We start from the raw sequence: 24,303 nt of genomic DNA, 5'->3' as shown, positions 1-24,303 counted from the left end.
TTGAAAAGTCATTACAGTGGTCGTCATCTCAACTTTGCCTCTCTATCTTCATCTCCAAACATTACATCATAGCAGGTCTCAATACTATGTTTAATCCATTCACTCCGATGATGACCTGTCACAAATCACGCCTGACACTTTTCTCCACCAACTCCATCCTGCCTACACTCTCTTGTTCACCTCTCTCATCCCTTAACTCAAAGTAAGTGTTAAGAAGAGCTGGTTGCCATAATAATGGTTTACAGTGGGTTGATGGATAGTTTATCAACATTACTGAGTACTTGATCAGGTAAATCATGCAGATTAGATGCTATATACAAAATATATTCCAGTTTTCAAAAGGTTGGGCATTATCGGTACAAATATTAGATTTGTTTTGGGTTCCAGCACATGTAGGTATGGAAGGAAGTTAGGATATTGACGTATTGGCAAAATAGCACCTGAAATTACAATGTTTTGATTTAGACATAGCACTATGCAAAGCTGAAGGGAGCATTATAAATAATCAAATACCAAGAATATGGCAGCGCGAAAGAAAGGGATCTATACAACATTTAAAAACACGTCGGTCGTGGGACGAGAGCGGCCAAGAACCAAAAGGAAGAAATAACAATCACCTGTCTCAGGACAGAACACAAGGGTTCTAATAAAACTGCAGCTAAACCCAACTGGACATTGGAGAAAAAAAGGAAATTAATAGGAAATTTTAAGGTGCTGAAGATGAAGTTTACTTTGGAAAATCATCTTGGAAAGGCGCTGTCACAACTCCATGGCCAACTGATGATGTTTGTGAGAAGAACATTTTTTTATACATGTTTTATAGGGAGAGTTTTTTTATTTTACTGTCAGGTTCCTGATCCACACTCCAGTCCAGCAGGTGGCGGTAATGCGCCTTTAAGCTTGGTCTGTCAACCACTAATAAACCCAGATGAAGAAGTAGCGGACAGCTTTCATCAGACCCAACGGATTGAAAACACGTTTTCTCAATGGTAGTATTTCTCAAGAATGTTTAAAGCGTATACTTATACCGGTGAAGTTTTGTGGGATGCAGTTAAAGCCACAGACAGTTTATAGCTGAAGAATACACCGCGAACATCCTGCTGTAGGTGCAGCTAGCAAACGCTTATGTTATCACAAGCAGAGCCACTGTTTATTTCACAGTTTAAGAAAGCTAGTATGTCTCTTTTTCCTGTCCTCTCTGGTGTACTTAATGTGTTTGTCCTCCGCGTTAATGCGATTGCTGAATTGTGGTATATACTGAGATTAGATTTTTCGCCCAGGTGTCATCCACGTACCTGAACCATTGGCTCGGTGATGCTCCACGATAGGGTATCGGAGCGCTCTTTTCCACTTCCTCTGTATAAAAATTGGTGAAACTGTGGAAGCAATGACGCAAACGTGTTTTTGTCTATAGTACTGGCTCTTGTGCGTGAAATATGTGGGTTAAAGATACAGTTGCAAGAGCAGACAAACTTGGTCGGTGCTGAGAGTGGGGTCGTGATCAAAAGAACAAAGGTTCTGGGATTTCGTTATGTGGATAATTGAGACTTCCTGCTTGAATGCTGTTGATACGACATAATTGATATTGTTGACAATTGACTTTAGCCAGATTCAATCAGCTCATACTGTCTACGCAGATACCGGAGTTGTCCAACTCCTGGGTGCATATGAAAGATGATGAGAGGGTACGAGAGATCCTGCAGTCCATGCAGAAGGCTGGCTCCAACACCCTGCAGGTATACACGTCATCCACTACGCTCATAAACACATTCAGCCCTGTATGAAAATATAATCCATATATGTTCTGACAAACATATAAGGAGATGGTTTTCACAGGGTACAGGGAAGAGGTAGAGATTTGATAGGGTGTTCTTGTCTAATATTTTCATGTGTGTGCGGGTGCACGGGTATGTTGGTATGGGTATACAGTGGGGCAAAAAAGTATTTAGTCAGCCACCGATTGTGCAAGTTCCCCCACTTAAAATGATGACAGAGGTCAGTAATTTGCACCAGAGGTACACTTCAACTGTGAGAGACAGAATGTGAAAAAAAAATCCATGAATTCACATGGTAGGATTTGTAAAGAATTTATTCGTAAATCAGGGTGGAAAATAAGTATTTGGTCACCTCAAACAAGGAAAATCCCTGGCTCTCACAGACCTGTAACGTCTTCTGTAAGAAGCTTTTCTGTCCCCCACTCGTTACCTGTATGAATGGCACCTGTTTGACCTCATCATCTGTATAAAAGACACCTGTCCACAGCCTCAACCAGTCAGACTCCAAACTCCGTCATGGCCAAGACCAAAGAGCTTTAGAAGGACACCAGGAAAAGAATTGTAGACCTGCACCAGACTGGGAAGAGTGAATCTACAATAGGCAAGCAGCTTGGTGTGAAAAAATCAACTGTGGGAGCAATCATCAGAAAATGGAAGACATACAAGACCACTGATAATCTCCCTCGATCTGGGGCTCCACGCAAGATCTCATCCCGTGGGGTCAAAATGATCATGAGAACGGTGAGCAAAGATCCCAGAACCACACGGGGGGACCTGGTGAATGACCTGCAGAGAGCTGGGACCAAAGTAACAAAGGTCACCATCAGTAACACACTACAACGGCAGGGAATCAAATCCCGCAGTGCCAGACGTGTTCCGCTGCTGAAGCCAGTGCATGTCCAGGCCCGTCTGAAGTTTGCCAGAGAGCACATGGATGATACAGCAGAGGATTGGGAGAATGTCATGTGGTCAGATGAAACCAAAGTAGAACTTTTTGGTATAAACTCAACTCGTCGTGTTTGGAGGAAGAAGAATACTGAGTTGCATCCCAAGAACACCATACCTACTGTGAAGCATGGGGGTGGAAACATCATGCTATGGGGCTGTTTTTCTGCCAAGGGCACAGGACGACTGATCCGTGTTAAGGACAGAATGAATGGGGCCAAGTATCGTGAGATTTTGAGCCAAAACCTCCTTCCATCAGTGAGAACTTTGAAGATGAAACGAGGCTGGGTCTTCCAACATGACAATGATCCAAAACACACCGCCCAGGCAACAAAGGAGTGGCTCCGTAAGAAGCATTTGAAAGTCCTGGAGTGGCCTAGCCAGTCTCCAGACCTCAACCCCATAGAAAATCTGTGGCGGGAGTTGAAAGTCCGTGTTGCTCGGCGACAGCCCCAAAACATCACTGCTCTTGAGAAGATCTGCATGGAGGAATGGGCCAAAATACCAGCTACTGTGTGTGCAAACCTGGTAAAGACCTATAGTAAACGTTTGACCTCTGTTATTGCCAACAAAGGTTATGTTACAAAGTATTGAGTTGTATTTTTGTTATTGACCAAATACTTATTTTCCACCCTGATTTACGAATAAATTCTTTACAAATCCTACCATGTGAATTCATGGATTTTTTTTTCACATTCTGTCTCTCACAGTTGAAGTGTAGCTCTGGTGCAAATTACTGACCTCTGTCATCATTTTAAGTGGGGGAACTTGCACAATCGGTGGCTGACTAAATACTTTTTTGCCCCACTGTATATATATTTGTAGGTTGTGTATCCTTTGAGGTAGAGCTGGGCGATATATCGAGTTTTTAAAAAATATCGATATATTTTTATACGAGATATAAGATGTGACAATATCCTTTATATCGATATAGTCTATGTTACGTTATAATTATACTTGTGGAGCCGCAAATTTGCCTCTCTTTCGTCCACTTTTCTCTTTACACAACGTTACTCGGCCTCGCCTCTCCTTCACTGAACACAACTCCCCCTCCTCCCCCATCGCTTCACCTGCAGGCAGAGACAAGATGGACACGGCAAATCTCCGTTAACGAGTTACTGCGCATCGCCCCGTGTGTGGGGCTGGACGCCATCAATGTGTTAGCTAGCTAACCACGCTAACGAGCTAACCACGCTAACGCCATGCAGCCCAGAGGCGCTGCACAGCCTAAAATCCTTTCATTTTCTCAAAAGCTGACAGCGCGCCTTATGTATGAATTCTGGTTGTGCTTGATGGCCGCGAACCGATTTTATGTGGTACACAGCGCTCAGCAATCTGTCAAAAAATGTTTTAGTACGACTTTGGTAAGCTACGGTGCTGCACCGGTTGATGGATTGTCAGAGCATTACGGCTACCGAGGAGCCTCGCGGAGTGATACGTACTGTGCTTCAACGTAATATTACCCTACTGTGTATAAGGACCATAAATGGCACCTGTTAAGAGACGTGGTTACGACGAGGATTTCAAACTCAAGGCTGTCAGTCACGCAGTAGAACTTGGGAACAGAGCAGCTGTGAAATCTGTCTTTGTTATTATGCTCATCGTCTGTTAGTTTACATTTTGACTGCACAATTGTGAGCTTTTTGTTATGCACAAAAACAACATTGTTTTCTTTTATTTATGGAGCATTATTATTTAATAAATGCTGATAATTTATTTTTGAGTAAATTTTTGTACATCTACGCTCTATGTTAATAAAAGTGCCTGTGTGACATCTGGGACACAGCTTTGACTAAGAACTCTCTTTTTGTTCTTACTTTATGGCTTTAAAAAAATATATCGAGATATATATCTTATATCGCCGTCCAGGTAAAAAATATCGAGATATGAATTTTGGGTCATATCGCCCAGCCCTACTTTGAGGTGTTAATGGGGTTATTGAAAATCTGTATATGTGCGTATGTGTATATACGTATGTATGGATAGATAGAAACATATATGTATATATATTTAAAAAAAAAAAAGAATAATAATTTAAAAAAAAATGCACATGACATATAATGTAATTGCAAGGAGGTATTTTTGTAGTCTATAGATTACTAGATAGTGGAAAAGGGGTGGGATTAAATAAGCTCATGCTTCTTCCTGCTCCTTTTTGAACATAAAAGTTATTTGTAGTTGTGGTTGCTCGTTTTCTTTTTGTTTTGCTTTGTTTATTTGTCTCTTTTAATTCTATGTTGTTGTACTTTTTTAACATGTTTAAAATAAAGATTCAATCAATCAATCAATCAATCAAACCATCCTACTTTGGCAAAACATCCTACCGTAACTAGTTTATGCACATTTCTGCTGTCACAGAGTAATTCCAGCATAAATTTAAGTAGGTATGACGGTTTGCCACTTAACTTTGCCCATCAGAGTATGCTTGTAGCTCATATGCATACAGCCAGGATGGTTTGCCACTTCATTTTACCCGTTAAAGTATGCTTGTAGGTAACATTCACAAAGGTAGCATGGTTTGGCACTTAATTTTACCCGTCAGAGTATGTGTGTAGCTGTTATTAACAAACGTAGGATAATTTGCCACTGAAATGTAGCTATTAAAGTATGCTTCTAGCTCAGATTAACAAAAGTAGGATGATTTGCCACAAAATTTTAGCAGTTTAAGTATGCTTGTAGGTGACATTCACAAAGGTAGGTTGGTTTGGCAGTTAATTTTACCAGTCAGAGTATTTTTCTAGTTAATATTCACAAAGGTAGGACAATTTGCCACTGAATTTTGTGTTGTGCGCATGCGCAGAAACAACGGGTAGGATGGTTTGCCAGGTAGGATGGATTCCCAGAACACCGGCTCTTTGGTGATTCTGATCTCGTTTTTGATCCAGGTGATCTCGGATTTTGACATGACCCTTACAAGATTTGAACATAACGGGAAAAGATGCCCTGATTGTTATAGTGAGTACACATTTATCATGACAAACTGCACAAGGTGTTTCAGAGATGAGCTGTAGAACTGCTACAGTGGGCATTGAATCTGGTCTATATAGTGGTAAAGAGTTTGCTGGGTGTTTATACACACAAGATAAAGTAAAACAGTGATAAGGAAAAAAGATCCCACTCCAGTGAATAAGAAACTTTTCATTCTATTCCCCACATGACAGAATTTAGGTCCTGGAGATGTTTGTAGTGTTTGTCAGCTTTTTGTTGTTTGAAATCGTCATGCATATAAAAGGTTTTAGTTTTGTCATTCTGTGTATTTTATTTGCAGATATTCTTGAAAGAAGCAATGTAATCTCCAGTGACTGTAAAGAAAAGGTAGGAACAGTACTTTAGTGTAAGAGCTGTTGGTTAGACTTACAACATATGGTGCCATTAGTATATTGTCTCAAAACAGTTTGGCATAATGTAAATGCAGCTTTTTAAAAAAATCTTACATATGTTGTTGCACTGAACGGTAGTTAACACAAAGCAACGACATTATAACTGCATCACTACATAGATCATCTGGTTTACTGTTAAAGGGGAAATGTTTTGATGGTTCTTATATATAAAAACAGCATGTGCTAGTGCATAATAACCTGCAAGATTCCACTTCAGAACATAGGTTCTCCCAAGACACACCAGAAAACTCCTGATTTTTATATGATGTACAGATCAGGAGCTTTCTTAAAAATAGCTGAGACATAAAAGTGTCTAGAAGTCATAAAAGTGTAAAAGAAGTTTATGATTTCATTATTTTTTGCCTTACTGTATCTAGAAGGTGGATAAGTACAACATCTGTTCGATGTTTCGGTGAGTAAGCCATCCAACACTCTGGACTGAGCTGGAACAAAAACATCCAACCTTGCATATGAATAATAAAAGTAAAGTATGTAGTGATTATTAAATATAAAATGAAAGGCTTTGTCCCTATTCATTCATGCAGGGGGTTCAAAATAACACCCCAAATAACTATCAGAGGCATTGCCCACATGGCTGCTGAGTGGTGGTGTTGTGATATTTGCTGATCAGTTTTTATAACACTGTCATGTCCTCTACAGCTGCAAGGGCTGCTCGACAAATACTACCCCATAGAGATCGACACTACGCTGTCAGTAGAGGAGAAGCTGCCACTTATGGTGGAGTGGTGAGTGTGTACACAGAACTATGACTTGTGTTTAACAGTGTGGGAAGGGTATTTATTAACTCGACTGTATCTCAGGTGGACAAAGGCTCACGAGCTGCTGGTGAATCAGAAAATTAAGAAAGATGGGTTAGCCAAGGCGGTGAGGGACTCTGAAGCCAAGCTGAGGTATGAGCATCCCCGAAGATCTGTTTAGTTCTTGAATGTTGAAAACATTTTTGTAATGCAGCTAATGTGGATTCTTTTTCACGTCTTTTAACAGGGACGGCTACAAGGATTTCTTTGACCACCTGCATGAGCACAGCATCCCCCTGCTTATCTTCTCTGCTGGAATAGGAGACATCCTGGAAGAGGTGATACGCCAGACTGAGGTCTTCCACCCTAATGTCAAGGTCATCTCCAACTACATGGACTTTGATGAGTCTGTGAGTAGCCACACCACATACTATAACCTGACCTCGACGCATTTAAATAATAATTTGACTTGATCTGTTTGCACAGGGGGTGCTGAAGGCTTTCAAAGGAGAATTGATTCACATCTACAATAAAAAGGAAGGTGCGCTGCTCAACACTGGACATTTCCAGGAGCTGCGCACACAGACAAATGTGCTACTACTAGGAGACTCTCTAGGGGATCTGAACATGGCTGATGGAGTGCAGGACATGGAGAACATCCTCAAGATCGGCTTCCTTAATGACAAGGTAAGCAAAAAGCATGCACGCAGTTATGTTCACTAAATCGAATTGATACTTATCTGTTTTTAATTTCCACAGGTGGAGGAGAGGAAACAATCATACCTGGACTCATATGACATTGTGTTGATAAAGGATGAAAGCTTGGACGTCCCAAATGCAGTTGTACGTTTTCTGACTGACAGTAATTAAACTGTGACTTGATATTGGAGACTCTGGGACCATCAGCTGAGAAGGCCCAAGCTGGCCCAGAAACTTTCAGCTGGATTGTTACTGAAAATCACTGAAGAACAACACTGCCTATCACCCCTGCTTTTAATCTAAAAACAGACTTTAAAAAAAAAAAATCAACTGCAAGTTTTATTTGATGTTTGACACTTTGCTTTTAGAAAAATATTTTTGTATTTTTTTTTTTTTTTTAGCAATTTGTAATTTTAACTTTTAACTGTTTTCACATCACGGAAATGTGGTGTTACTGTTCTTTCTAAAACCTTAAATTAAGCTGCTTTTGGGCACTTCCTTCAGGGGTCACCACAGTGGATCAGCTGCCTCTATCTTACCCTATTCCCTGGCATCTTCCTCTGTCACGCCAACCCTCTGCACGTCCTCCTTCACTGCATTTTTGAACCTCCTCTGTGGCATTTCCATTTTCCTTGTACCTGGCAGCCTCGTGTTCAACATCATTTGTCAAATGTATTCACTATCCTCCTTCTCCATATGTCCAGAGCATCTCAACGTTGCCTCTCTAACGTGTCTCTGTTTTATAACTTGGCATCTGGGTCTCCAAGCCGTACATGATGGCAGGCATCACTACACTCTCGCTGCTGCCCTCCTGTCACAAATCATCATCAATCTCAATCTCCGGCCACTCCACCCTGCACTCTTCTTCACTTCTCTTGTGCATGTTCAAAAAGTATTTTCTTTGTTGGTCCAATCGTCCGCTCGTGGTGTGGCATAACAGTTTATGATTTGTCCTGTTGTCCAAAATAATTACCTATTTATTTACCGCTATGCCAGAAATAAAACTACACAAACACAGCGGTGGGCAGTGCATTTGCCTGAGACACCGGGGCTGTTGTGCAAGGCCAGACCAATTGAGTTTAGCTCCTTGACAACACACAGAAATGTTTTTTGTTATAAAATATTTTATTGTACATTGGTACACAGCCACAAACAATACTGTACAACCAGTGTTTTTTGACATATCACAGTTATAAAAACACTGGTGTAAAAGTTATTAATGATGGCTGAATCTCATATAGCTGCTTTGGGTTCAGAGTTTTGGTAAACAGACAATTTGTATGGAAAATAGAATTTTTCCAACTACAGGGCGAGTTGTCTGAAGTGAAAAGGCCCAGTAGATGAGAAATGAGTCCTGAAAAATTCAGAGCTGTTCCACAACACACTAAAACAGTGTTACCTCAGCCATTGCACGCCTGTACTTAATCACCAGTGAAACACGTCGATGTCCTCTTTATAGCTCATCTCTTGCTTGTTTGGACACTTCATCCTCTGTAACCGTCAGTTCATCTTCTACGATCTTGCCATCTTTATTACGGTCTTGATTATCAAACATGTCCTTAATAATGCTGTCGGCATCAATCCCCGGCCGAAGACGACCTTTGCCTCCTTGAACCTGGAGCCTGATGAAGAGTGAAAACTGGAGAATATTGGAGGAGTGTCTAAGTTATAAAACATTTTTACTGTGTGCAGCAATGTTCCTTTATTTTAAAAAAAATAATAATTTAGAAGGAAAAAGTCATTTTAGCTTCTCTTTTTACCTCCTCAAGGGGGACCTGTTTGTCTCCATCAAGGTCCATAGCAGGAAAGAGGGGATCAGGGCCATCCCCGACCCACACAAACATGTAGCCTTCAGGTACACCCTTCTGAAGCTCCATCAACTCCAACTCAAAGAAGAGCACTGCACTCTTTGGAACTCCTCCGGCTGGAGATGCCATTAAAGAAGAGGAAAATTACATGAAAAAGAACAATAAATAAATAAATACTGTGTATCTGAGTTTCTGGATGACTGACCTTCATTTTCACCATGGCCAAAGTGGGGAGGGATGACCACTTCTCTCCTCTCGCCTACACACATGCCTCTTAAACCTTCCTCCAGACCCAGGATCACATTATTTGCTCCCAGAGTAGTGGTAGAAGGTGAATCAAACTGGTCCCTGCAAAGTGATTTGTAACTATTTTTAACAGAGAACATTTAGAAAAGAAAAAACAAGAAAAAAACCCCCGGAGCCATGCAAGCATACATGCTTTTGTCATAAAGACAACGATGGTATGAATTCGAGGCCCACGGAAATCTGTCAGACAAGGAGCCAGCAATGATTACATGCTTGAGGTGGAGGGTGCAGTGTAGCAGAGTGAACAGCAGAGGGCGCTCACGAGGTGTACAGCACGGTGCCGTCCATCAAGGAGCAATTGTAGCGGTACTGAATCAAATCGTCAGCTTCACTTCTCATGTTACACTCCTGAGGCTTATGGGTAACTTTGATATTGACTGGATCTTTTGGGTTGTGGAAATCAATGACGTGAATGTCAAAGACCAGCACAGCAGATCCAGGAATGAAGTCTCCTACAAGATAAATTGAAAAAACAAAACAAGAAACATGACATTTATACACATAGAAGTACAGACGCTTGAGTTAAAAAAATACTTTGATAAATGTTGAAGTACTGATTCAACTTCTTTACTCAAGTAAAACTGAAATAGTACAGGACCTGAAATGTATTTAAACTAAACAAGTAAAAAGTAACTCTTTTGAGGATGTTTCTATGAGCTATTGTTGCGCAAAGCTAACTGAACCTTGTGCTGTAGTAATATAATAAAACAATTAGTAAATGAGAATACAAACTTTATTTCTGTCTGAACTGTAATTCTAAAAATTGTACTCAGCTTGAATCAGTTATGCAGAACACGAGCATTTAAGAAGAAAAGCACTATTTTTTTGTTGCATACATTGTAGACAATGACTTTGCCTCCACAGCTTAACAGGGAAATGAGCACAGTCAGGATTAACATGGGATTCAGCAGATGTGGGAATGCTAAGATTGATTGTAGTGGTTCATCGTGGGGAAAAGAATCACAATAATTTCTATTTTGGGCTCCAGCAGATTTTCTTTGTGTACAGACTGTGATCAGCTGACTTCTACTGCTGCTGCTCTTTGTTTGATTTACACAACTGAAGCTTTAACCCAACATTTCACAAGCTAACTTCGCTGATTTCCATCCCTCACACTGACAGTATACTTTTTACACTGTCTTTATACTAGATGGTATTCAGTTGCCCTTTTTCTGTAGAGCTAGCTAGATGCTGAAGTACCATGACTTCAGAACATCTACACTGGTTCCGGTGATGTGCCAAAAACACTGGCCTACTTTAACCTGACTGTGATGCTATAGATTATTAATAAATTACATGGTTTTACCTCATCTTGTTGTATGCGATACCCCCTGGTGACTGATATACCATTAGATACACTATTGCCTTACATATGTAACTTTTTAGGCTCAAATCACTTTGATGTTTGAAGGCACACAGGGACATGGAATAACTCCACTCAAATTCCTTAAACCTAAAGTAACGAGTGTACTTTGAAAATGTAAGGAGCAGAAAGTACACATATTTTTGTGAAAATGTTGGGAGTAAAAGTAAAAAGTTTTCTGAAAAATAATTAAAGTACAGATATCTAAAAATTCTAGTTAAGTACACTAAGTATTTGTATATCACTACTTCCCACCTCTGATGCGCTCACTCAGACAACACTTCAAAACCTCCTATTTGCAGACATCAAACTCACCGACTCCTTTTTCACCATACGCTAAGTGAGGAGGAATTACAACCCTCCTTTTCTCTCCTATGCACAGCCCCTGCAGAGCTTTGTCCATCCCTTGGATCACGTATCCCATACCGATGTAAGTGTTGTAGGTGCTATTTCGCTGATAGCTGTCAAAGGAGAGTGAGAGAGAGCTTGAAAAAAGGTTATTTGGATGATAGCTTATTTACTTTCTAAAAATGAAAAAACAAACAAACAAACAAACAAAAAAACACTCAAGTGTACCTTGAGTCAAAGAGTGTGCCATCCTGAAATGTGCCATTATAGTGGTAGCGGATGTAATCTCCAGTCACTGTTGTGCGCGTGCAGCCTTTAGGCACTTCCTTTGCCTCCACGATTACATCATCCTTGGGGTTAAAGACATCAACCATCAGCACCTCGAATAACAGCGTGGCCTGAGGAGGGATCATAGTTCCTGTTGGGAGGAAAGAAGCATGTTCATGAAAGAAAGTTATTAAAAAAAAAAAAAAATTAAAACTCATTGAACAAGTGACCACCTAAATCCTTTTTTATCTACTCTGATTCAACTGAGGTTTGTTAAAGGATTATTAACTCTAAAACATCTTCACTCACAATTTTTGAAAATAAATATAAAATAAGACCGTACAATTTAGACAGTACAAGACAGTAAAAGAGATTGAATAACCATCCTGCAGCTAGCTTAGCCTCTGTTACTGCACTCAGCTCTTAGGAAATCCAAACCCACAAGCATTTACACTCCACTTCGAAAATGAGATGACGCATATCTGTGGTCAACACTGGTTACCAGCAAGACAGCCAATTGAATTTGAAAGTATCCATATTGAAGCTTTGCCCAGAGCAAACACCAAATAGGACAGCAAGGAAGGCCATCCAGTAAAAGTCAAAGTAATGGATTTTACTGTAACAAAATTTTGTCCCTACACACAGTCTGGTCTCCATTTTTTAGGATCAACTTTCAATCTTTCTTTTGCTTCATTTTCCTTGTACTAGAGCAGGAATGTCAAACTGATTTCACATCGTGGGTCACATATAGAAAATTTTGATCTTAAGTGGGCCAGACTACTGATACTCGCCTTTCAGTCACTGTAAAGAAGTTTAACTAAACATTTATTTCCCGTGACATATAAGAAGTGCAATCTCAACAGCACATCTCAGTTTTTCTGTCAGCACTACTCGTTGGGCTTTAAATTGTAAGAAATAAATGTGCAAAATGAGTTGCTTAGTTGCATTGTTCACATTTTCTAACAAAAGCCATAGGGGAAGTCTCTAACGGGAGGAAAAGCTGTACAGCTTATGAATATACTATTAAACAATCATCAATCAATCAATCAATCAATCAATCAGTCATCATAAAGACACTCAAAAACTTCCTCTGACAATTTCTCTGAAAGTTAGCACACCAAATCCTACATGTAAAATCAGAAATATATATAAAAATACTGATATTTGAATGTGATATGCAGATAAACATGCAGAAAACATATGAAGTTTTAAACTTAACCCTTTAAAAGAAACTAAACAGGTTATTTTAATCACTATTGATTATTAATAAGAGGTTACATTTTGAGGTTGTCAACAGGTGAATTAAAAGAAATGCCACACTAGCCAAAGACATCTTAATATTAGTTACCGTAGCCATTCTCTCCGTATGCCAGGAAGGGTGGGACGAGAATGAGGCGTCTTTCCCCAATACACATGCCCAGAAGACCCTCGTCCATGCCTTTAATGAGGTCACCCTGGCCCAGGTAGGTGTCATAGGTGGCATTCCTCGAGTAACTAAATAAAGAGTTCACAGTTCAAAGTTCCTGATAATCAAAGAAACAAACAAAGAGATGCTTTTCAGCTTCTAATGAAACTTTTGCCCTCTCACCTGGAGTCAAAGAGTTCACCAGAGAGCAGAGTGCCGTTGTAGTGGTAACGGACAAAATCTGATGCTGCAGTTGTTCGCCTGCAGCTCGCAGTTTTGTCGAGAGTGCGGATCTCAACCTTGTCCTTTTCGTTCCAGATATCCAGCAGAAGGACATCGTAAACCAGCACAGCATCAGGAGGGATTATACCACCTGAACAGAGATAGAGATCAGAGTGTCACAAGTCAGCCCACATAATGCCACCAGTAAAGTGCCGTCACTGCTGTGCTCCTCTGCACCTGTTCCTATGCTTCCATAGGCCAGATGTGGAGGGACTATGACCTTCCTGCGCTCGTTGACACACATGCCCAGCAGACCGCGGTCCATCCCTGCGATGAGTCTGCCCAGGCCGACCTGGCTGATGAAAGCTTTGCCTCGATCATAGCTGCAGAGGCGGTGATGGAGATGAGAGTGAAAAACAGCGTGAACAAAATAAAAATGGGTTGTGATTTTTTTTATTTATTTTTAATTTTTTCAAGGGAATGGAATGCAAGGGAGGTATGCCATCTAGTAACTGCCTGAAACTAACCCGTGTAGATACTAAATCACAGCAAATAATTGCTGTGATTTTCTCAGCCTTCTCAGCTTCACCTCTGCTGAAGCTGAGATGCTACTGACACGTTTGCAGTCATCACTGCTGCAGTAAACATATGTGAAGAAAAATCCATTAAAACAACAAATAAAATGCGTGTTAGCTTTCTTTACTTCTGTGCTTACTGTAATAACTTTTTTACTGTGTTGCCCTTACTGCACAGTGAACCATTTTCAATCACACAGTAACCATAGTTTCATTGAAAGCTAACATTACAAGCAGTTCGTGGGAACTGTAGTCCTTTCTATACTAGCAATTAGCGCTAGTTAGCTCATTCTGAAGCTAAATTAACTGACATTTCGCAGTAACTTCACCTGGAGTCAAACTTTTTCCCGTCTTCAAAGAAGGTACCGTTGAAATGATAACGAACAAAATCTTCTATTTCCACTTCTCGAGGACAAACTTTCGGAATGTCATAACGATCCACGACAACGTCGAGTAACGGACCGGGGCTACAGTTCACGGTCAATAAATGCGACAGAAGTAAAAGCGGAAAACATGCCAATAAATCCATTTGGAAAGCTGCTCAGTGGAGAGAGAGCCCGTCTGCCCGCCGGTGATGTGGTTCAAGATGTGGAACTGATACAGCAGCAAAAAGTTGAAGCTGGTCTGGCCGTGAAGCTCGTTTAAATGACATAGATGGCTTCCGGTAAGGGATTTCAAAATAATAGTCTTCCAATCTAAAAGTTGATAATACTTATTTCAACTTTTTCCCCCCCGTAAGTCTAACTTACTTTGTGTGACATAAATAATAATAATTATGATAATAATAATAATATTATTGTACATAAACTATACAGATTTGAAATATTTAGCATGTAAAGTACAAATATACTTGATTTTATCTGAATGCAGCCTTCCTATATACTTCTTACACTCATGTCTGGTTATCATCTTCGGGTATCAATAGGGAGGTATGGATAAATTACCACATCTGGTTTGAGAGATAAGTGTTAGCCAGGAAAAGGGACACCTCCGCTTAAAGTGGGACCCTAGGTCACCCTATTTGTCATTAACATTACAGATGTATAATGTGAACGGTAGAACATTATGAAAGTGTGTGAAAACTGAAAAAATAAGATTGTGTGCCAAATGTAGAAACTTCCAGATATGCGGTCTGGCTGTTAAGTGGCACCGTGTGTTCCAATCCTCAATGCAGCACAGCGCACGATCTGAGACACATCCATAATTTATTTCTCATTAATAATACTTTATATTTTTAATGTGGATGGAAAACTAAACACACTTCCGGCCTTCTCCCATCTCCTTCAGGCTTGCTTGTCGTATCTTTCTGGTCCTGTACTCCAGAGAGGAGCAGGAGGGGGAGTGGCCCCGGGGCCACCACCCTCTTTCTAATGGAATCTTGCAAACGTGTAATGCCCAAAAGGCCCGGCTCTATGATTTCAGCTCACAAATGAAACGAGCCTGAAATTATAATCCCGTATCATCTGGTGGCACATTTCAGGGAGGCAGGCTCATGCAAGGAGTCTTCTACGGTTTAAATAGTTATTGCAAGGAGAATTCCCGGTGAACACATGTGTGAGCCTCAGAAAAACGTTAATCTTTATCATCTGGATCCTAATAACCATCTCATCCAGACAGCCCGAAGGGCTTCTAATGGTAACTGCAAAGATTTTTGAAATATTGCAGACACGGAGTTCAAATATGCCCACAAGTCATGTGTCAACTATGCACATGGATTTTTAACCTCACTAGTCTCAGCTTGTCCATTTGCTGGAAATGTCAGCAGAAATCAAGAATCTTCAACTCATAAGACACTTAGTATGCACATTGATAAATATTCATGTAAATAAAAAAATAGGATTAAAGTAATATTAAATCTGGTTTGTTTGCATCTTCTGCGTTTTATGTGGAAAACATTGACCCTTTTCTTCCCAACTCATTTCTGTGACGTCTGTGTCAAGCCCCCCAGAATTAACAAGAAATATACCGGAAGTACTGAGCTCTATTTTCAAGGTAATTGCCAAGATTGCAGTTTACCGACTGCCCAGCTGCATTTAAAACCTTATATTTTTTAAAACCGTTATATTTTGGAATTTTAAATAAACGAAAAATACTCCAACTTGTAGCGAACCGGAAGTTTCTTAATGATATTTATAACAATTAATATTAATTTCACAACCACACTTTTAAACTAAGAAAAGCAGGTTAATCCAGACATTCTAAAAATGCAGCCTTTCAGTAGCTTTTATGCACAAAAACATTAATTGTCATGTTGTTTAAATTGTTTAATTTTTTTTAAATGAGACTAACTATAAAAATAATATACACACACGTACTGTGTTCTATATTATTTATCTTAAACGAATATGTATGACCGATGCCCTCCTTTAGAGGTAAATATTGTACAGAATGAGCAGTAGACAAGAGATCAATATTTATTTATTTATTTTGACGAGCGCTCATTTTATTCTGAAAATCTTGACTAGATGTTCGCGTTTTCGTCCCGTGTTTTTTTTTTTTTTTACAGGTATCCCACTACGTGCCGACAGACATGAGCGATCCCTGTTAAAGTAAAGGAGGTCTCCTGAGCCATTCAAAGCACTGACAGACGGCTGAGGGAGCCTGTGAAGGTAAAGATGCTCACGAGAAGCTTGTTCCTGGCCTTCTTCTTCGTTATTTTTGCGCCGGTGGACGCTCAGTATGAGAAGTACAGCTTTAAAAGTTTTCCTCAGAAGGACATCATGCCGCTGGAATCCGCGTACAACTACGCGATGGAGCAATACCGAGCGCAAAACTGGGCAGAAACGATCAAGTTCCTGGAGCTGAGCCTGCGGCTCCACCGGCTGCTCCGGGACAGCGAGTCTTTCTGCTGCAGCAACTGCAGCTCCGTCAGCCGGGACAACGACACCCTGTTCGAGGATAGCAGCCTCCGCGTCATGCACCACATCCTGCTGAGAGCTGCTTGCCTTAAAAAGTGCAAGGCAGATTTTCCAGTGTTTAAGCTCACATATCCACGGAGAGATTTATTGGAAACTTTCGAGAAAAGGACACCTTATCGTTACATACAGTATGCATACTTCCAGGTGAGACTAAGTGTGGAAGTGAGTTCACTGGGACTCTGGGAGTGTAATGCAAAGTTGGTGCAGTACTTAAGCACGGCATACAAGAATATCTTACGCGTAACGGGAGCATTCATTCAACAAAAGTGTCTGCAGTTGGCTTCTCTAGACAGGCTGGCTCGTTTTACTTACCGAGAGGAAATTTCTAGTGGGTTAGCTGTGGAGTGTAATTTCGCTACGACTTTGTTGTGCGCCCTCCTGCTGGCCAAGCAGCAGTTGAGCATGTGCCACGTCTCTTCCAGTGTTCCCCTAAAAACAATCCCCCTATTCTTCTGTCAGAGCGATGGGGGGGGGGGGCTGGGTTTACTTAGTCGGCAAGATCTTTCGCGTAAAAAGTGTGCGTAAAAGTATGCTTGGTCATTAAATTGCCTCCACACTAACAACATCCATGCTGTGGGGGAAATTAATTGAACGTACATCATCAGAAACCCTTTAACTCTGAATCCTAAAAGCAGAATACCTGCTGTGCCCCCTCTTTCACTCAGAGATTATTCTGCATATTTATTTATTGTTGATTAACCCTCCCTCAAAATGCTACCTTTTATTATACTTCAAACCAACAGGGTATACCTACCCACTTCCACGAACATCTGTCCAGATCTTTTATCTGACTCTGGTGTGTGATATCTGATATTATCACTTAGTTTCCAACCACTGCATCCATCAGCTGTTTACTGACTTCTCAAGAAATGATGTGCTCTGACATGTCCTCTTTTAAAAACCTTTACCTTAAAAGTAAAAAAAGTATCTTCCTGTAACTCCAGTGCCATGTGTTACATTCTCCCTCAGCTTAACAACCTGGAGAAGGCAGTGGCTGCAACTCACACTTTCCTGAAGAAGAACCCAGATGATGTCCTCTTAACAAAGAACATAAACTACTACAAGACACTGTTTGACGTGGAGGAATATCTCATTGATCACGAGGAGCAGCCATATGAAGTTTGTACCCTAAGCACTGTCGTATTGCACCCATGAGAGGTCTGATGTTTGAGTTCTATGGTTTTTTCTTTACTACACAGAGTGTTTTCTTGAAAAGTGTGACGCTCTACAACAACGGAGACTTCAGCAACAGTGCTAGAAACATGGAGCAGGCCATCACACAGTACTTTGAAGTATACAACCTCTGTTTAGCTGGCTGTGACAGCTCATATGAGATTGTGGAGTTCAAAGATTTCTATCCCAGCATGGCAGGTAAGAGGAGAGTCATTCAGGAGCAGTTTAAGTTCAGATTATTTGAGGCAAAATAACATTTTCTCCTTCTTGCTTCCATCAGATCTCTATATAAATGCTCTGAAATGTAAAGTTAAATGTGAGGAGAACCTGACACCCAGCGTTGGAGGCTTCTTTGTGGAGAAGTTTGTAGCTACTATGTATCACTACCTCCAGTTTTCTTATTATAAATGTAAGAACTATTACCAAGACTTTGACTTTGTTTTGCAGAGATCTGTGTAATGTAATGGGTTTTTAAAAAAAAAACATGTATTACTTTATGTTTCCAGTAAATGATGTAAAGAACGCTGCTCCGTGTGCAGCAAGTTACATGCTGTTCGACCCCAAAGACCAGGTGATGCAGCAAAATGTGGCGTATTATCGCTTCTACCGGGAGCAGTGGGGCCTCAACGATAATGATTTTGAACCTCGGCCTGTGAGTAAAACAAAAACTGTACCAGTCTTCATTCATCGGCTCTTCCAGGACTTGAGCGGTTTAGCTGCAGCTCGTGCAGGCTGGATTGTTTGGAAGCAGCAGCCGGCGCATATTGCAAAGCAGGAAAATGGTAGCATGAAGCGGTTACAGTGTGAACATTAACACAATTTCAGGGTGGTAATTAGAAACTTGTATAGTTGTGTAGGGCAGATATGTTTTCCTATCTTTTCTGCAGGGTGTAAAATTGGCAGCAGCTGCAGTGCAGTTTATGGGCTAGACCCATCTGAAGCTGGTCTGGCCTGTAAAGTTCTTTGCATCCCGGTTTTAAATACATGTAGTGCTGCTGTAAACACATGAAGGCTTCTAAACTTAGAGGAGAAAAGCCAGTAAACAACAAACCAGCTAGCCAAATATGTTGTTCAGCTCTGTGTTGTAAAACTGTTTGTTTGTTCCCACTGGTTGCTTGAGCTTACACAAAAGCTGATGTCCCGTTAACTTTTCCAGGAGGCACTGAGGTACTTTAACCAGACGACCAAACAGAAAGAAATGCTGGAGTTTGCTCTGAGCTACCTGCAAACAGACGATGAGGTATGTTTCTACACTTGGCTCAAAGGCTGATGTTGACTAATGGCGCACTGTTTTTAGACCGCATGAGGGCTTGAGCTTAAGCGTCAACGGAAATTACATTAATTCCTTTAAAGAAAGAAAAAAAATTATCTGAAGGACTAATCTTTATACAATATGGCATTTAATTAGCAGCATTAAACAAACCGAACTGTGGCACCAATTTAGCAGAGGACAAGCTATAACAAACTCTTTTGCCAATGAGTTTATGTTACTTATTGCTGGTTTCAAACCTTATCTAATACAAAATGACGATCATTTTGATAGATAGACTGCAGTCTGAAATATTATAAGAGAGAGACATGGCGCAAAAATAATTCTCACTGAAAATGCAGAACAATGACCAAGTCAATCAACAGCTCCAACAGGAAATGTCTCAATCAAGCACACACAGTGGAGGTTCACAATAGTTTCAGCACATTCCTCTACATTAGAATTGTAAAGACTTGGATGAATGTATGCTACCAAATGTTGTTCACAGTGTTGGGAAGGTTACTTTTAAAATGTATTCCATTACAGAATACAGATTACATGCCCCGAAATGTATCTGTAACGTATTCCGTTACGTTACTCAATGAGAGTAACGTATTCTGAATACTTTGGATTACTTAATATATTATCATGCTGTTTACAACTACATGAATGTACTATTGCTGTGATTTATTACTGTTACTGAAGGTCCGCGGCTCCGAACCGTAGTAAAGGGACCTCTGGCTAATACGGCAGGGTTCGTGTCGGGCTCGTAGCCGAAAACTAGCTTTACTTTGTTGTCTGGGTCAAGTTTTCTTGCGAGAGACAGAGAGAGGCGTTGAAAGGCTGCTCCAACGGAACTTATTGTTTTCGGAGGAAAACACGAACATGGTGTAACAGTCGAGTCTTAATAGCTTACTTACAACTGGGCTCATCAGGCACTCTTCTTGGCTGCAGTGGTTATTATTATATTTACATGCTTCCAGCTCCCGTTTTTGCTCGATGACAGCTCAGACTTTTCCTTTTTCTCCCTCCCTCGCTCACAGACACATAACGTGTATGGCAGTCCATTCTCCCTGCAGCACGGACTACACTGCCCATGATGCTACATTCTTTAGAGCTATGCTTGTAGCATTCTGCCTATTAGCTTAGCACAGCAACAACAATAAGGCCTCTCTCACCCAGGAAACACGCAGAGAGAGCGTCGCCATGTAACCATGGTAACCGCAACGCTGCCGCCTGGAACAACAGAACGTAGCTGTCAAACAAAACCCAAACAGTCCTGACCACTCCACAATATGAAACAGGGAAGTACCGCCGTGTAATCCATTTATTTCAACAAAGTAACTGTATTCTAAATACCACCTTTTTAAACGGTAACTGTAACGAAATACAGTTACTCATATTTTGTATTTTAAATACGTAACGGCGGTACATGTATTCCGTTACTCCCCAACACTGGTTGTTCATACATAGTAATATAGCTTAAAGGGGGGGGGGGGGGGGGGGGGGACCTTTAAAACTTATTTTAGGCAAAGACTTGGAAAAGATTTATTTATTTTCTCAGTAACTTCAGTTTGCCGGTCAGATCCAACCCTCTCTCATGACTTTTGGTTTCAAGAAGCCAAGATGGCTAGAAGCCCAAACATCAGTGCGACGCTTCAAAACCACACTTTACAACCCATATGGAAAAGAAATAGTAAAAACATATATGATTTACTCATGAAAGTGGCCACTTTCATGAGTAAATCATATATAAATCATATAAGGCTTACATGATTTACTCATGAAAGTGGCCACTTTCTCATTACTTTCATATATATTTTTAGTAAATATACAAAACATACAAGTTTCATTATATATTTTTTCAAGGGATCTTATATGTGTTTTCACTCTTGTATGCTTTTCATACAAGTTTCATACAAGACAGATAAAAACTTTATAAGATTTATATATATCTTTTCGATATGGGAAACCAATGGGTGACGTCCTAGTGGCTATGCCAATCTTTTTATATGCTGCTACAGTGGCAATGCACTTAATTTACAAGTTAGGGATAGTCCAGTTTGAGACCCTAAATATGTATTGTTTTAAATGTCCATTAGCAAAACACTGAACGCTTACAGTCTGACTTCAATACCAATTTGACATTTTCTTACAAAAACAGTAACTATAAATGTTCACCTAAACTACAAAGAAATCCTTTGTTATAATCCAGCTACTGGTATACAGCTACGATGATCATATCTGACTAAGCTTGCAGAGATAATTATCTCTGAGATGTTTTTTTTCTTTTAACAACAAAAACAAAATTCCACCGGTCCCTTTGGTGCTGGAACAGCGGCTGAGGTATCAGACGCAGACGCCTGAAAACCTCAGCAGATAAAATCCAAACTCTCTGCAGGACTACAGAGGATAAAAATAAGTCTTTAACTTGGAGGATCCAGCTGGGGTTTACTGTTATTGTTTTTCAAAATGCAAACTTCACATCTTCTTTAGGAGTGTAGACCTTTACTTTGGGGGAATTAATCAACAAACTAAACGTAGAGAACACAAGGGAAAATAAATCAGAGGATGAAAGGGTGGAGGGGGTTGTCTTCCGGCAGCAGTGTGTGGTATGTGGCTTGGAGGTGTTGGCCACTGAGACTGTGCCACATCCATTTAACTCAGGCCGGCTCCTCCCAGCTTCACACTGCCTGGACCTGAGAAGGGGAAAGGAAGACTGTGACAGTTCAGGCTGAATTACAGGGTGCAAAAGTTGACAGATTTACAGACATAAGAAGAATCATGTGTCAGTGAATCTCTGAATAGAACTGTAAGTAAGGCTACGTCCACACTAGCCCGGATAGATTTGAAAATGGCCTTTTCATCTGAAAACACTCCGCGTCCACACTAGTGTTTTCAGTCGTTTTCACAGAGTTGTGCATCCACATTGAAAGGGCCGAAAACGCTTAAATTCCATTACTGCACATGCATGAAACACAAGAAGATTCAGCCTGCCTCATTTCTGTCTGCTGTTTATTTACTTTCCAGCTCATTGAAACGTTGGAGCAAAAAGTTGAGGAAAAGCACAGAGTTTTTTAAATGCACTAACAATGAGGTGGAGTTGTTGCTGCGAGTAACACAAAAGTACAAAGTTGCAAAAGCGAGTGAGAATTAAAGAATTTGAAGAAAAGCTATTTGAAGCATGTACAAACTGATATTAATATTTAATAGGCCTGTCAAAATTGAGAGCAAACAAAACAACTCCGCTATCTTAGTTTAATTGGTCACATGACTGCATCACATGACTAAAATGCTCATCGTTTTCGAAAGTCTCCGTTTTCGCTGTCCGCACTGTGACGCGAAAGCACCGTCTTCAAATGTATTCGTTTTCGAGAGCATTTCCCTTCGGGGAAAGTGTGGATGGGAGGCCAAAACGGAGAGAAAACGATGTGTTCAAACGCATCAGTGTGAATATAGCCTCAGTAAAGAGTTTTCTGTTGATTTGTTTTTCTCTTTTACATTTTAGGAAGTTGTAAGTCCAGAAGAAATGACCACCTCTCGCTCAAACCATCCTGACACTGAGTTTGAGGGTATGGGGGATTATGAGGAGTCCCTCGTGGCTGATTGGTGGCAGGAACCCAAAACTAAGTGGGACACTGGAGAAGTCATAGACTGACATCTGTCTTTATCTTCGAGCAGAACACTTTCACGTCCAACTCTGTCCCACCTCCCATGAAAACATGCCCAAAAAATGCTGAACCATCTACAGACAAACATCTAGATTCCTATCAGTATTATGCACAAAAAACAAAAACACAGAGCCAGGTGATTGATTGTGGGGATTTCTTTTTTTCTGTTTTTTTGACAAGATTAAAATTCACAGCCTTGTTAGTGCATGCACAGCCATGAGTAAATGACGTTTGTGAGGTGAGAACAAATCTGGATTTTTGCACTTTGTTATGTGAGCTTTTTCTCTCCCCCTAATCTCCCAGAGTGAGAAGCACCCTGTGTGTTTAGGGCCCGCTTACTGCAGGATATCAAATTTCATCCAAGTTACATTAACTCAACCCATGCTTCTTGTCATGGTTTATCTTACCAGGGGGCTCCTGTTTTAATTTTAACTTAGTTGGTTATTAAATGGACACAATTACCCATCATGATGATCAGTTTGAAAGACTAATCAATCATTGGCCTCAATGCTGATATTTGCCAATGACTTTTCTACAGTTTTTATTTACTGTTATTTAATGAAAGCTGTGAGGTGTGATATAACAATGCTGACATGGGGCTTTTATGTTGTTATTTGTCATCCACCAATAAGATATTGGTAATAAGATGCTTTTAATTAAAATAATTTAATGTATTCTTTTTGATTGGAATCATACATTTTTAAAAAAAAATAACTACTTTAATAAGCTCAAATATACTTGCATTGTAAAAACTATTTTGATTACATTACTACTCTAATCAATTTATTATGGAACCAAGTTTGATTAATATTTTGAAGATGTTTGATAAATTAAATTTAAGGTTTAAAATAATGTTTTTATATTGCAAATGTATTTGACGCTTGATTTAAAAAAAAAAAAAAAAAAAGACAATGTAGAGGTCGACCTGGTCTCTTGAAAAAATGTAAGCATCCAGTTTATATTATAACATGGGATTTACCCTATAAAAAGGCAGTTAATCTTATTTAGCAAGGACCCAAACCACAAACTACAAAAGCAAATGAAAAAATTCTCATTGAAGATCTGTGGCGACTCTGGGGACAACAGCGGAGCATGAAAGCAAGATGTGTGGGGCATTTATAGATGTACAACAGGAAGGCAAGTGTTTGGGATGTAGTTGCGCTCATGAACCTGAGAAAAATAATCACCATTTAGCACAAAGCTCTTGCTGCATGGTTCACCCACTTTGCCCTCTATGTAGAGTAATGTGCAAAAGTCTTGAGCCACCCCTCAATTTATTTAAACATGCAAAGGCAAAAAAATGGAGTGTAAAAACATATTTTCTATATGATCATGGTTTTCTTCAGTACAGCCTGAACTTTCTTTAAGTAGTGTTCAGAAATAGTTCTCCAAGGACATTCAAAGCTCTTCTTTGGAGCTTTGAAACCGTTATGCACCAGGC

At 40.2% G+C, this 24,303-nt stretch overlaps 3 protein-coding genes across 6 annotated transcripts; 2 read left to right on the top strand and 1 right to left on the bottom strand.

Annotated features, from left to right (window-relative positions):
- Nucleotides 1–94: 94 nt before the first annotated feature.
- Nucleotides 95–9,281, top strand: LOC146519715 (cytosolic 5'-nucleotidase 3-like). Of its 3 annotated transcripts, none has more exons than XM_085158305.1 (9): nucleotides 95–989; nucleotides 1,638–1,736; nucleotides 5,606–5,675; nucleotides 5,989–6,035; nucleotides 6,761–6,846; nucleotides 6,922–7,011; nucleotides 7,106–7,268; nucleotides 7,345–7,545; nucleotides 7,618–9,281. In XM_085158305.1, the coding sequence occupies exons 1-9, from the start codon at nucleotides 987–989 to the stop codon at nucleotides 7,726–7,728; spliced, it is 870 nt and encodes a 289-aa protein (XP_085014431.1). In that variant the 5' UTR covers nucleotides 95–986; the 3' UTR covers nucleotides 7,729–9,281. The 3 variants fall into 3 exon arrangements, with proteins under 3 accessions (XP_085014431.1, XP_085014433.1, XP_085014432.1); XM_085158307.1 differs by having other exon boundaries at nucleotides 95–1,102; XM_085158306.1 differs by having other exon boundaries at nucleotides 95–1,736.
- On the bottom strand, nucleotides 8,056–14,380 carry LOC146519714 (peptidyl-prolyl cis-trans isomerase FKBP10-like). Of its 2 annotated transcripts, none has more exons than XM_085158292.1 (10): nucleotides 14,181–14,380; nucleotides 13,514–13,659; nucleotides 13,238–13,427; nucleotides 12,998–13,143; nucleotides 11,611–11,800; nucleotides 11,350–11,495; nucleotides 9,934–10,123; nucleotides 9,571–9,713; nucleotides 9,318–9,481; nucleotides 8,056–9,196 (listed from the first exon to the last, which is right to left on the bottom strand). In XM_085158292.1, the coding sequence occupies exons 1-10, from the start codon at nucleotides 14,378–14,380 to the stop codon at nucleotides 9,011–9,013; spliced, it is 1,701 nt and encodes a 566-aa protein (XP_085014418.1). In that variant the 3' UTR covers nucleotides 8,056–9,010. The 2 variants fall into 2 exon arrangements, with proteins under 2 accessions (XP_085014418.1, XP_085014419.1); XM_085158293.1 differs by having other exon boundaries at nucleotides 9,070–9,179.
- A 23-nt stretch (nucleotides 14,381–14,403) lies between these two features.
- Nucleotides 14,404–23,536, top strand: p3h4 (prolyl 3-hydroxylase family member 4 (inactive)). Its single transcript, XM_085158300.1, has 8 exons — nucleotides 14,404–14,515; nucleotides 16,358–16,913; nucleotides 17,739–17,888; nucleotides 17,969–18,140; nucleotides 18,223–18,351; nucleotides 18,449–18,594; nucleotides 19,099–19,182; nucleotides 22,700–23,536. Exons 2-8 carry the CDS (start codon nucleotides 16,467–16,469, stop codon nucleotides 22,847–22,849), a joined length of 1,278 nt encoding a protein of 425 aa, XP_085014426.1. The 5' UTR covers nucleotides 14,404–14,515; nucleotides 16,358–16,466; the 3' UTR covers nucleotides 22,850–23,536.
- The last annotated feature ends 767 nt before the right edge of the window (nucleotides 23,537–24,303 follow it).

The sequence above is a fragment of the Neolamprologus multifasciatus genome, chromosome 4, assembly GCF_963576455.1.
Source record: "Neolamprologus multifasciatus chromosome 4, fNeoMul1.2, whole genome shotgun sequence".
Classification (NCBI taxonomy): Eukaryota; Metazoa; Chordata; class Actinopteri; order Cichliformes; family Cichlidae; genus Neolamprologus; species Neolamprologus multifasciatus.
This window is presented reverse-complemented; position numbering and strand designations above follow the sequence as displayed.